Source organism: Netta rufina (assembly GCF_964035555.1).
Source record: "Netta rufina genome assembly, chromosome: 2".
NCBI lineage: Eukaryota > Metazoa > Chordata > Aves > Anseriformes > Anatidae > Netta > Netta rufina.
The window spans coordinates 136,035,330-136,049,110 of record NC_140124.1 but is presented as its reverse complement, the minus strand read 5'-3'; the positions used below and the strand labels follow the sequence as shown (position 1 = coordinate 136,049,110).

Genomic DNA, 13,781 nt, shown 5'->3' with positions numbered 1-13,781 from the left:
ACCACTGGCTAGAAATAAGGGACAAACCGGGCACCTTACACGGTTCTCCCCAACGCCCCAAAAGGTTTGTGAAAGTCAGGTAATTTACCAGCTGGCGGAGGTAGTCCTGAATTGTGCTGGGATAGACAAGTACACTGATGGCAACCAATGTGTTGAGAGCAAAGTCAAAGATCTGGTAACAGAAGAAAGGGATGATCCAAGCCGCATGTTGCTAGAAAGGAAATAAAATAAAAACACATCAACCACAAGCTAAAATGGGAGGATATATATCTTTCTGCACTGAAACCTAAGGAATATTTGACAGAATGCAATGTTACATTTCATGAAGCTGTAAGAGGAAATAACTTGTAAAATAGGCTAAAAGAAATACAATATTCAGCCAAAAAGATTGGCCAAGCCAGCTTGGCTGCTGAGCTGCTGCAGTGTGTGTGGTGCAAGCCCCGCAGCTCATTATACTGAGACATTTAAAAACCACATGAGACTTTTTTTTTCCCAAATAAATAGGATTAATATCTGGACAAACCACTCATGTGGGAGGGAATGGAAAAAAAATCCATTAAATTTGGTAGGAACAAGATTCAGTTCCCTGAATTTACAGTTTGCCCAGAGCTTACTCCTGTTTGAAAGTACAGAGAGCAAACACATCTGAGCAGCCTCCAGCGTGGGGCTGTGTCATAGCACTCATCTAGACAACCAGCTCTGCCACTTCTTTGTTTTGTTTTGTTTTGTTTTTTGGTGTGTGTGTTTTTGTTTTTTTTTTTCCCCTCAATTTTCAGATAAACACAAAATTGTTAGAAAGCAACTTTCTTCATTTTATTTGCAGTTGTATAGTTCACTTGCTTCACATCTTTATGGAATGTAATGAATTACCTTATACGCGCCATACGTAGCCATTGCACAAATCAGAATCATTAGAAGAGAAATTGCTGTGGCAATGCACATATCTGAAAAAAAAAGAAACACATATGAGTGATTGCAGGAAAAAATCAGAGCTTGGTTCAGTTATTTTGCCATCTGCTTAGTGCTGAGCATCCCAAAGGGCAAGATGGGAAGCGTGGGTGGGTGGGGATGAGCCAGGTGCATCATGCAGCCATTGCTGGAGGAAATCTCTGGCTCCTGTGGGAAATCTCCAAATTATGAGAAGCTAAAGCAGTGGTTACACTGCACAAGCCTATGCAGCCCTGATAAGGCTGGGGAGATGCTGTGAATTGTTCCTTTTTTTTTTTTTTCTGAAAGATTTTCAAACATCCGGGAAAGAATGGCTAGAAGACTATTTTGCCTGGGACGATGACGTCTGTAGTCAGAAAGAGTCGGTGCTGAAATCAAAATGTGACCATTGGAGATAAATCTGAGCTTGCCAGACACATGGAGCTCAGCAGGAGCCGGATGCCTGGCTGATACCAGCCCCTCGGGTACCTTTACATCCTGTACCCTGCTCTGCCTGCTGTGAGACGGCTTTTGGTATCAGGACAGGCAGCTGAAGGCTATCTGTCTTGTGTGAGTCAGCAGGAACCACTGTCACATCTTCGCCCATGGTTGCAGACATGCCTCCCAGACTACAAAAGTTTATAGCCTTGGAAAGGATGTCTGCATTGAACTAGATAGATAAGTTTAAATTAACCTTGGGGAGATCAGGATCTTCTCATTATTGCCACACCTACTCTGCAACTAACCTAAAGAATGACCAAGCTCCCATGGGTGTGTAAAAAAAAAAAAAAAAAGAGAAGAGAGAGAGAGAAAAAGAAAGGACAGAATGAATACTGTGGCTTGTGTTTGCAGTAACAGCTGCCACGTATCATTGCTCACATCTTTATAAACACTTTGGAGAAGCAGAAATACATTTTTAAAAGCAGAAGTAGACAAGGCAAGTAGGGGTATCTTACAACAGAAATAATGTACTCCAAACTTTCATTTCAACCAGGAATAGTACAGAGATACATGATTTATTAATGAAGAAGTATAACTGTCAGTAAAGGTGAAATAATAAAGGAAGTAAAATATTCTTTACATATTTGATTGGAGTATTTACAGGACCCCTGTCTTTTTTCTTATATTGCTGCTGAACTTTCAATTAACTTTTCATTAGATTTAAGAAGTTTCTAAGCCACAGACAGCTGGAAGGAGATCCTGGGGGGTAAAAATCAAGTATGTTTGGTCTTTTCCTATACACCTCCCTAGATATAATCACCGGCCTTAGGATGCCAGAAGTGAGAGGCTGTATTTCTGACCCTGCCCTGACAATAGGTCTGGGAGCACAACTGAACATTGCTACTGCTCTTCAGAGGCTAAGCACAAAGAGGAGAGAGGAGGCAAGGTATTTAGGACATGACTTGTAGAGGTCCCAGCTCTGTGAGTATTTGTGAGATATCTGCTGCTCACAGTGCTCTTACCATGTGAGTGGAAACTGCCTGCCTCCGTGAGGTATTTGGGGGACTTGAGACACAGAAATGCTGTGTTCAGGCTGCTCACTACCTATCACTGCCTGACTTTGGAGGCGTTTGAAGTGTGAAGATGCCTCCATTTGACCACAGCGTTGCCATGACACCTAACTCTAGCACTTTCTGAGGAGCATCCCACAGCAAGGGACAGTCCCTCACCTCCCTGTCTGCATCCAAATGTGGCCCTGCAAAGGTGCCCAGGAGCCTGCAGGAAGGTCCCTGAAGGGGCCTGATCTGGACAGGGACTCCAGTGCAGCAGAAGAGACCTTACTGCAGGCTAATTCCTGATTTAATGGATGGAGCTTCTTTTCTGGGCACTTTTAAGCCCCTGTAGTGTGACAAGGGCCTGGAGTCCCCATTTCCTTACTCACAGTGCCTCGTACCCAAAACTTCACACATGCTGGCTTGTGGATGCCATGGGGAGGACACACAGGGTCCCTGTAATGCAGAAGGGAATGACATCTCAGTGCTTCCCAAATTGCCCTTCAACCCAAATTGCTCTTCAGAGGCACCTTCTTCTCCTGATACTCATCTCATATATCCAGCTTGGACACCTGAGCTACACTACCACGAGCAGATTCCAGCTTTTTAGGAGTTAAGGCCTGTGCTATACCTGTTGCAGGTGGTTGGTATTCTGTCCTCAAGACAGAAGCACGCACAAAAATGAACCTGTGCTAACAACAGTTTCTGCAGTCTGTTTGTATGCTCTTATTTGTGTGGTTTTTATTTTGACTGCCCCCCAAACCTCCTGTGAAATCACAATGATGTTGAGCACTCCCGGTGCAGTCAAGATCATGAAAGAAAGGCGAGATGTGGGAACGGCCACCTGTAGCCACCAGCCTCAATTGAAGCTCTTGAAAAAGAGCCTATTGGATCGATATTTTCACTTTAGCCATCAGTTTGAAGGCACTGTGCTCTTATTTATTCTGCTCATTCATAATCCCAGTCCCTATTCCCTGTCTCAAGGGGAAGCTGCTGTCATTGCTGCTTGCAGCAGACACAGCAGTTAGGGCCTGGCTGTGCTGGTGATCCTGGCAGCTCTGGTTCATGGCCAGAGCTCAGCAAGCCTGGTCCCTGGTGCCACTCGAGCCGTGCGCAGCCGTGCCAAGCCTTTGTTGGCCCAAGTTCATCCTTCCTCATTTAAGGCTTCACTGGGCTTTTTGGGTTGTGTCAGCTTCAATTAATGAGAGTGAAACCAGATATGTAGCACGCTGAATGAGAAGCCAGCAGAGGCATGTGATTTGTTCCCCAGCCACGCTGTACGTCCTGTGGCACTCACTAGATGAGCTATACCTGCACCACTGAGGCGTTTGCATAGCCTGCTGCTCTACGTGGCTTCTTGAGCTTTCTGTTTGGTTTTAAAGAAACTGAGTTAGATTTTTCTCTCTTGAGCCTTGTGGGGAGACATCTTTCTGCCTGTGATAACTTCACAGGGAGACAGCGAGGAGCCGCAGCAAGGCCATGACCTCCCATCCTCCAGCTCCTCCCCTGCCCACCCTGGAGGAACCAAGAAGATGCTGAGCAGCAGCCTACGATCCCCAGGCAGTTATATCTGCCCTCCCAGCCTTATTTATCTGGCAGCCTGGTCTTGTTACAGCCTGCTGAGGATTACTGACTCTCTTCCTCCTCCAGCCTGCCTGTGGGAGCTCTGTGCCCCTGCTCCCAGCATTGCTCCTGGGGTCCAGCCCCTGCATCAGTGACATTTTCTTTCCAGAAAAAGAAGGAGGTCAGTGAGAAGGAAAGAGAGAAGAGCATTCTGCACCTTTGAGCCCAGCTCATTTACTTCAGAGGGTAAGATGTAGCCCCAAATATGCTGTGCTGGGGCAAGGATCTTGTTTTTTCCCCTCCCTGTAACATGGGGCTCATACTACACCAGTGATATTGATGCAGAGGGGCAGGAAGGGTACATGCTCCATCGTACTATCCCAGCTGAAGTCCAAGTCTGCTATCTATAGGTTTCCTTATAAAAATACATCTACTTGAATTAAATCTTTCTGCACCCTGGGGTGCAAGTCACGTTCTGCAAGGAGACCATCCCACCAGCCTGCCCACTGTTCCACTCAATCCTGTACAGACACCCCTCACCCCGTCTGCACATCCTGGACAGGAATATCAGCTGATTTTGGCCTGATTTGCAGACACTGGTGTCAATGTTCCCATGGGTTCCCACAGGGCATTGGCAGGATTTTAGTACTGGTTGTCATATGGGTTAGGAAGGATCACACACACCTGTGACACCATGAGGGCAGTAAATGAGAACAAGCAACACTCCTTGCTCATTTGGGCTTTAACACATCAATATCATAGCCTGTACAATTGTAAAAGTTGAGCAGGAGTCTCAGGTGAAACCCTCTGGGAAGCCACAGTGACTTATAGGGCTTTTCCATCTCCCATACAGGGATCATCATGCTTTTACCAGCAAAAGCATTGCACTGAGCAGCTCACGTGTTTCTTTCTTATTTTTCCCAGTCCAGCTTCTAGTTCATAAACTCCCCCAGGCCCTGAGGAAATAATGGAAAGAAAGATGAGGCTGAAAGGGCTCAGCTGAGCAGCCAGCAAAGAGGAAGCCCGGAGCACTGCCGGTTCCCAGATGCACACCTCCGGGCGGCAGCCAAACCACACGCCCCTGTCACCCAGTACATCCATCTGCCACAAGGCAAGTCCTGGCAGATGCTTTTCCCCCCTTTGTTTCCCTTTCTAGAATAGAAAGAAAAAGCTCTGCCCTACAGCTTTTTCCAAGTGCTCAGGTAGATACTTCCTCTGCTTAATCGACCACTTGGTGCAGAGCCTCTGGCAATGCCCTGGGAACCATGCTGCAGCCTAAACCCTGAAGTTAAGGGTAAGCAGCCATTTGATTTGCATAAGAACTGGTGCTGCACTGGCATTTTCAAATCTTTCCCAGTTGACTGGCTCTGGCTCTAAGTGTGACAGACAGTTGTGACACTGCTGGAATAGAAAACTGAAAATTGTCCATAAAGCAGGCCTTAGCACAGTCGTAAAGAAATATGAATACAAATATGAGGAGAATCCTGGTTTCTTGGGAGACAAGGGAAAATCTGTCATCAATGTCAGGGGAGCCTTACCTCCACTACTGTGACTCAGCTGAAAAGTTTGTTTCCAGCTACTATTTGCAGAGGTTTGACCAACAAGTCTATTTGAGGAGGGAGGGAAAAGGAATGACAATTTTACATGCAAAATCTGCTTTTGTTTGTTTGTTTGTTTTGTTTGTTAGTTTTTCTTTTCTTTTTCTTTTGATTGCTATTGATAGGGGCAACCAAAGTAGCAGAGAATAAAAGTTACTAATATCATTATTATTTGTCAGCACAAGCACAGAATCACAGAATGGTTTGGGTTGGAAGGGACCTTAAAGACAATCCGGTTCCAGCCCCCTGCCATGGGCAGGGACACCTCCCACCAGCCCAGGTTGCCCAAAGCCCCATCCAGCCTGGCCTCGAGCACCTCCGGGGATGGGGCATCCACAGCTTCTCTGGGCAGCCTGTGCCAGGGCCTCACCACCCTCACAGTGAAGAATTTCTCCTGAGGCCTAATCTAAACCTCCCCTCTTTCAGTTTAAAGCCATTCCCCCTTGTCCTGTCCCTACATCCTCTGACACAGAGTCCCTCCCCAGCTTTCCTGTAGCCCCCTTTAGGCACTGGCAGGCCACTGTAAGGTCTGCCCAGGGCCTTCTCTTCTCCAGGCTGAACAACCCCGGCTCCTTCAGCCTGTCTGCATAGGAGAGGCTCCAGCCCCTTGATCATCCTCATGGCCCTTCTCTGGACTCATTCTAGTAGGTCCATGTCCTTGTGCTGGGGGCCCCAGGGCTGAACGCAGGGCTCCAGGTGGGGTCTCACGAGAGCAGAGCTGAGGGGGACAACCTCCTCTCTTGCCCTGCTGGCCACGCTGCTTGTGATACAGCCCAGGACATGGTTGGCTTTCTGGGCTGCAAGTGCAGATAACAACTTTGGGACATTTATATGTGTAAAAGTCAATGTATCTTACTGTATTTTGTATGCATGGTTTCACATCTAAGAATTTCAGCACATGCAGCTAACCTAGGAAATATATGCTGAAAAATAGACAAACAAAACTGGGACAAGGGAAGAACATGTGAAAGTTTGTTTGATGTTTTACCTCACAAGAAAATGTTTCCTCTGATTTGAACAAATATAGTCATATTAAAAAAAATAAAAATAAAAATCTCTCATGCCAGCTATTTCCAATGACTATAAAAGTCAGCAGCCTGATTCAGCTGCCTTACTCGGTAAGGCATTAAGCTAGAGGGAGTCAAAGAATAAAAGGAGACCTTAATTCACATGTTCGTTCATAATTTAACTGCTTGAGAAATGTTCCCTCTACCGAATGGAAATGAAGTTGCCTGGCCCACAAGCCATCCTTTTACAGCCTTTCAGGGCTCACTTCAGAAACCTGAATAAAAAATACAGAAAATACAATTTTCAAGTGTAGATGGAAATCCCCAATGTACTTGATCTGACAGCTATTGCATTACAAAACAGAATTACTATTTTAAAGCCTTGGGCACTGGCAGGCCTCTGATGTCGGCTATATAAAACCACACTGACAGACAGTCATTACCAAGGTTAATCTCTGAGAATTAGGACACGGCAGTCAGTTTTAATATGTCAGAATCAGCTAGGAGCCCATCTGTATGTATGACGGTCCCTACTTCCTTAAATCCAGTTATATAAAAAGATTTTTAGTCCAAAGTTGTTGGTGCTTTGTCAGTGAAGACACAATAAAGTAGCAATTGCCCCCTGTTAGTAAATGTAAGCCTTTGAGGCATATTTGCAGTAAGGAACTTGTGGAAATAAGCATCCCTTAACAAATAACCCAGCAGCTCTGATACACCATGGTCATAATTATTTTTCTCATGCGTAGAGCTTCTCCTTTTCCTGCTGATATTTTTATTGGCTTCAGCAGGAATGAGTTGGAACCTTTTGCTGTAGATGTGTGGCTCTGAGCAGCAAGGCACCAGTGGGACTGATGGGAGCCCTTATTTCAGATTGCAGTGGGAAATGTTGAACGTAGCAATCTTGTGAACAGAAAAACAATTACGTAGACATTTTTTATCAGAACCATATACAAGGGAAAATTTTCTAGATACTGCTCAAACAGTTAAAACAAACAAGCAGACCAAACGCCACCAAATCATTGCCCTGGAAATAAAACTGCTATGGAAGAAAGAAGCATTTGTAAAGGGCAGGAGGCTTTTGCAGGAGAAATAAATGGCATTGAAGATTACTATGGCCTTTGGTGAGAGATAACAGCCCTGTGTTATCCCTATACATCTATGACTGTACAGTTAATACTTACATCTGCATCTATCACTACAGGTTGGGGCAAGTCATGCCATGTGCACGTGGGGGTGTAAATGTACAACATGAGTGACTGCATTCACTTGGTTACAGAAACAGCAGCACATGGTCTTACGTGTGTGCAGCCATATCAGAGGCCAAACATTCATTGCATTTTGCAGCCCCCCCTGAGGCTCTCAGCATTGTGCTGGGGTATAAAGTCTGCATCTGGGGACTGGCTGTGCCCTGGTAAGGCAGAAAACAGCACAGGGAACAGGTAAGGCTACTAATCGGCAGCCAGCTTGAACTGTGCCACAAATACATCTTTCACAATAAAAATGCATCCGTAAGATACCAAGGGGAATAAATAATTAAAGGACAATAATTACTGAAACAATAGGACAGCTACTTGAATGCTGGAGCAAAAAATGTTAGTGCTTAGGCAGCCTGTACTCACTGGCATCATCCATAAATTCAAATTCACCCCCTAATTCGGCACTGGTGAGGTGGTACTGGTCAGGGTCGGTCAGGGCACTCAGCAGAATCAGCAGTACCACCGAGTTGATGATCTGTGGAGAAGAAGAAGAAAGGAGAAGGGTCAGACTGTGAGAGTAAACCGTAATAAAACTCTGGGCAGGACGTCCCACTGCAGGCTCTGCTGCTGACTGAGGCGCTGGCTGTTTTCCAGCTGCAAAACTGTAGCATTTCACTAACACCAGAATTAGTTCTTCTAGGTTTGTGTGGGCAGGATATATTTCTTTCCCAAGTGGCAGGAAAATTAAACAAAACGTGCGTCACTCCTTTTCCTTCGGACTCTCTCCCACAACATCAGACAAGTTATCTCTGTTCTTTTGGATTACAAAACATGTTAATACAGCCTTTTTTTTAATTCATTTTTTCTGTCAAGAAACTCCAGAAAATTAAAAGCAGTAACTTTGCAATTACTACAAATGAGTGCTGCAGCAAAGTATTATTAGCAGGGCAGTGCTGGAATTGTTGATGTGCCCCATTAATGTGCTAGATGATCAAAGAAGGGCTCGTTTGCTGGAAGAGGCTGAATTTGAGAAGAGGCTGTGAGTAACGAGCAGGTTCACGTGAGCTGTTAAATCAGGAGGCCTTGGGGGGACAGGAATAGGTGGCACCATGAGCCTAATGCCTGATGAACACATTTTGTGGCACGTGGCACAGGGAGAAGTTCACACCCAGTAAAACTTGGTCTATGAAGCTCAATAAGTGAATTAAATGTAAGAATATAAGACTGACTGAGCAATTCTGTAGAAGCAGATTGTCAGGTACCAGGTATGAGTGGAATGCAAAGGTAGGGAAGAGCTGTACTTTAAAAGAAATCTGAACAAAATTCTTATAGCTCTTTGAAGTGATGAGGAGACTAATTGCAGAGAAGAAGATTGCTCAGCATGAAATAACACCGTCTGGCTAAAAGATTATTATACAGAAGCGAGAAGATAACTGATCAACAGGAAAAATGAAGAAAAGAATGCTGATAATAGAATATGCTGGGAAAGATGGATTTTTATTGCCCTGGTTCACACTTTGAAGTCATCTCAATCTGATCACAGGTTACTAATAGCAATAAAAAGATGTAAAAAAAGAGCTATAATAAGATGTGAACAGGCTAGAGAATTTCTTAGGTAAGATAAATGCTTTTTGATGGGCAAATTCTACTGTGTTTAGCTGACATCAGATTTGTTAACAATGTTCTGAGAAAAATTGTTAAGAATAGATTGAGTTTACAAAACAGGGAAGGAACACGTCCAGTTTATACCTTCACAAAGCAGAAAGGTCATAAAAAGAATTTCTGGCTAGGCTGTGCAATTTGAGAATAAAATAAACCCAGGTCTCCTTGTTGACGCTTCAAAATTTGTATGGTCATAAGCAACAATCCCCATGGGTTTGTCAAGGACAATCCACGTTATCTCATCCTGTTCACCTTCTCTGACAGGCAAGTGGGTTTTGTGAGCAGGGGAAAAGGAGCAGGTAACTTCTTGCACCTTAGCAGGCCTTTTGACATGATGAGATTCACAGTAGTGAGCTAGAAAAACCTGGTCAGGTTGAAAGTGCAGGGAGGTGAGCGCACAGCCAGCTGGATGGTTGGAATGAAAAATAGCTCTCAAGGACTCACAGAAGATGTATTGGCTAGGGGTTCTCCAGTATTGTTCAAATACCTGGTATTTCAAGTAACTTGTGAATTGTGTCTTTCTTCCATTTCAGCCAATGCCAAGATGTACGGACACCGACCAACTATGGCAGAAGTCAGACAAATAGAGTAGTGCACCTCATTTGTGACAAACACTTACAGAAGAACAAGAGTAGAGATAACTGAGTAGGTAACAGTTCCTCCCTCAGAAAGGAGTCCTGGCTGTGACAGTGAATAAACTGAACACGATTCAGCACTGTCCCATAGATGCTGCAGGATCCTGGGTATTAGATGCAAATTGACCTCCTACATGCCCTCCACAGGGGTTCTCCAGGAAGGGCACAGTTCAAAGCCCTTCAAAAACATACCAAGAAAAACCCTGTAGAGGATCCTACAACAGAACAGAGGGTGATCAGACATCCAGAATGTGTGACTGACAGTGAAAAAGCCGGGAGATCTTAGTCTAGTGAGGAGAAGGTGGAGGGAGATACTCCCAGCCTTTCATATGCTGAATATGAAAGACAAGGAAAAGGAGGCAATAAACTCCTTCAGATCCACTGAGAGATGAGTAAAGTAACAAATTTAAATTACAGGAAAAGGGAATTTAGGTTATGCAACTTGCTGAACAATAGAGGATATTGTCTAGAGGGGTTTAGGAATCTTCATTGCTGCATTTTTTTCACAGAGCAGTTAGGTAGCTTTGTGTTGGGAATGCTGTTGCCATAGTTTTGGCTTGTATTTCAAGGCTTGGCTTGGCTTCCAAGGCAGATCAGATGACCATCAGGACTCAAAGTAATATTCTATAAATCCTCTCAATTTTTAACATTATATATAACTTTATGTTTCAATCCAGTTACTGCTTTAAACTCTTCTGTGGAAAGCTTGAGGACAGCTATCAGCAATAAATAAATGTTACTTAAGAAGAGTACTCAAAATAATCAAGCAATCGGAAACTATAAATGCATAGTGTTGCTATTTTAAAGGCATGCCAGTTTAATCTTTTGTACAGATATAGATAGGAAGATTCATAAAATACTGACCTAGGCAGTCTACTTTCTTCATATGGATATGTCCAGATTCAGATTACATGTTGGTCAGCATAGTCTTTAAGTCTGTGTATAAAGACACAGGATGTGTTTGTCTGATCTAAAGCCTAGTGCAGGCAGTGGGCATCTCTCCAAGGCTCTTTAGTACATCACTTTCCTGACCTACCAGGTTGTTGTCTTGAGATCCTCATAACGATCTCCAAGCCCCTTCCAAATGTGCTGTTAGCAACGAAAAGTTAAAAAAAAAAAAAAAATTACACCAAGTGTTTATTTGCTCAACCTTTTTCTCAAGGGAAGATACATATGCACAGTTGGATACCTTGTTAGGGTTTTTCTTTTGTTTCAAATATGAAGCAACCATTGAATTTTGAATAATGCTTTACTGCATAAATTTAATGTGCCTAAAAACTTACTGATGTAGCATCTTCTAAGGACACATCATCAAGGAAAAGAGCATAAAGTGAATCCCTGTTGACATATGCAGTTTTTATAAGAGTTGAAATCTCTGTTATAGGAAAAGCAAAGGTTGTTTTACTGCTCTCTCAATACAGCCAAGATTTCTTTGATTTTTTTTAATCCCTTCAACAACAAATGGTGTAACAATGAATTAACAATCCTTAGAAAACATTTTCATTATGCAATGTTTCAGTCAGCAACTAAATGGTGTGCCCCCTTGATGAAACATCATCAAAGGAGCTTTTGTGGATTGAGAAAGAGAAACATGTTGATGATCATGCAGCAGGGTGGTTGGTGTTAGGTGGTGAGCATAAAATTCAAGAGTTCCCACTATCAAGTCAGAGCTATGTCCACGAGGTCCTGCTGCTGGTTATGGCCGTAGGTCTACACAGAGTTATAGGAGGGGAACCCCAGAGGTACCAACAGGCCTTGCTGGCCCTAATGACCCCACCTGGGGCCTGCTGCCATGTGTACCCATGACCAAAGACCCTATTTCAGCTCAGCCCAGAACTGTCAGTCCCTGCCTAAGAAACACCACAGGAGAGCTGTTTTCTAGCCTTAGTGAACCCCTTCCAAAGTCTGTTGGAGCTTGTCTCCAGCTGCGTTCCTGGTTTCATTCTTTTACTCCTGGTTGGGCTCCCTGGATGGCCACTAGCCCTGGTTCATCACTGGCTGTTGATGGACCCTGTTACCAGCCTCCAGCTCTGCCCTGGGCTCAGCCCCTACAGGATGGCACCTGGGGTGTCCTAAAAAGAGATCAGTTCCCACAGAAAGTCCTAGAAATGTCCAACTGTCCTCCTACACTGTAATAGAAAAAAAAATATATCAAAAAATCTCAAATTCTTGCTGCTCTGGCAAACAGATGAAATACATCCCCCTTCTGCTCAATGTAGGGAAATAGAAATACTCTGCTTTGTAGAGACCCCAGAATATGTAATGAAAACAGGAAATGTTCTAGAGGAGGCATGGAGCCCAAATATTGGAGCATTGCTTGGATTTTTCTAACTAAACACAATTTCAAATACGAGTGGAAGATTTTAAATAGCAACAACTGTGTAAGAGAATGTGTAGACAGGTAGCAGGGAGCAAGGCAACAGGTGCTGAGATCAGGACCAGCACCTCCCATCTGTACAGGGATAAGGAACCAGCCGCTTGTGTTTGATGTGAGGCAGCACAGCTACAAGGAACATGCAATGTTTTAGGATGAAAGGAAGCAACCTTGTGTTTACCCCAGACAGCATGCAGAGTTTAGAACCTATATAATGTGCTACACTTTGAGACTTCTGCCGTCAGTGAGTTAGTTGTCTTCTCTTCCACACCATTTGCTCCAGAGATGAGCAGTGAACTGCAGTGACCCATGGAGGTGAAATGCAGAGGAGAGAGAGCAGATATATCACTGAGTATCAGCACTGTATCAACAGGTGATAAGAAAATGAGTACTGCTATAATTTCAGACCCTTCACAGAGCTGCAGTTTGCATTGGTATCTATCCCTGCTTACCTAAAATAAAAATATCTCCAGTAGCTCCAAAGAGCATGCCATTAATGCAGATCTTCTGCTGATACCTAACTGAAGCAAAGGGAGCAATATTCAAGCTAGTGACTTACAGATGCCTGTAAATACTAACAGAATTGTCAGGAGTGACAATAATGAAATTTCTCCTTGCCTTCCTCCAGCTTACAGTCAGGAGTTGAAATAAAATTGCTCTGATAGAGGAGTTTAGAAGAGGAAATATAAAGCTTACTTTAAATTGGCACATTGCATTAAAAATACACTGATGTTTTTATTGAACCCCATAGGGTCAGCTCTACAAATATTCTTCACTTCTCCCAAGACTTCCTGATGCAGTGAAGAGAGTTCCTTATATTTACAGGAAAAGAAGAAAGCTTGCTTTATTTATGTTGAGAATTAAATTTAACTGGATCCATGCATGTAAAAGCCTGCACACTGTGCTGTGAAAGATGCCCATAGGCTGTTAATTCTGAGCTTTTTTGCAGCCTCACTGAGCTCCAGGAGGAGCCAGGGCAGCACATTCCCTGCAACCCAGCTCTGGTGAAGCACCAGCACCCTGTCTGGGGGCCCTACAGCTCCAGAGGCTGTAAAGGCAGTGAACACCACCCTAATACATAGGGATAAGAACTTATGTTTAGATAAGGGAATAAAAACAGAAACCTGCAAAGCTAAGATTATTTTTATGCCGTAGAAAATAACAAAAAATTGGATTTCAGGAAAATGCAATCATCCCATGTTACTCCCCACAACTTTCTGTGATCTGTATTAGTGAATTATAATGCTGGGACAGTTATGAGCAGCTAGTTACCAAAAACACCATTGTAGTTTACTCTACATCCCCTGCCTGACACAGTGTGATCTA

At 43.8% G+C, this 13,781-nt stretch overlaps 1 protein-coding gene across 1 annotated transcript in view; it reads right to left on the bottom strand.

Annotated features, from left to right (window-relative positions):
* LAPTM4B (lysosomal protein transmembrane 4 beta) overlaps window positions 1–13,781 on the bottom strand; it is a gene marked incomplete at its 3' end in the record, with an annotated part of 58,829 nt that overhangs the window by 34,388 nt on the left and 10,660 nt on the right. The window contains exons 2-4 of the mRNA XM_084281556.1: window positions 8,208–8,319; window positions 871–944; window positions 89–211 (exon numbers count right to left, since the gene is read on the bottom strand). Coding sequence (XP_084137682.1) covers window positions 89–211; window positions 871–944; window positions 8,208–8,319 — 309 coding nt within the window. The remainder of the gene's footprint in view (window positions 1–88; window positions 212–870; window positions 945–8,207; window positions 8,320–13,781) is intronic.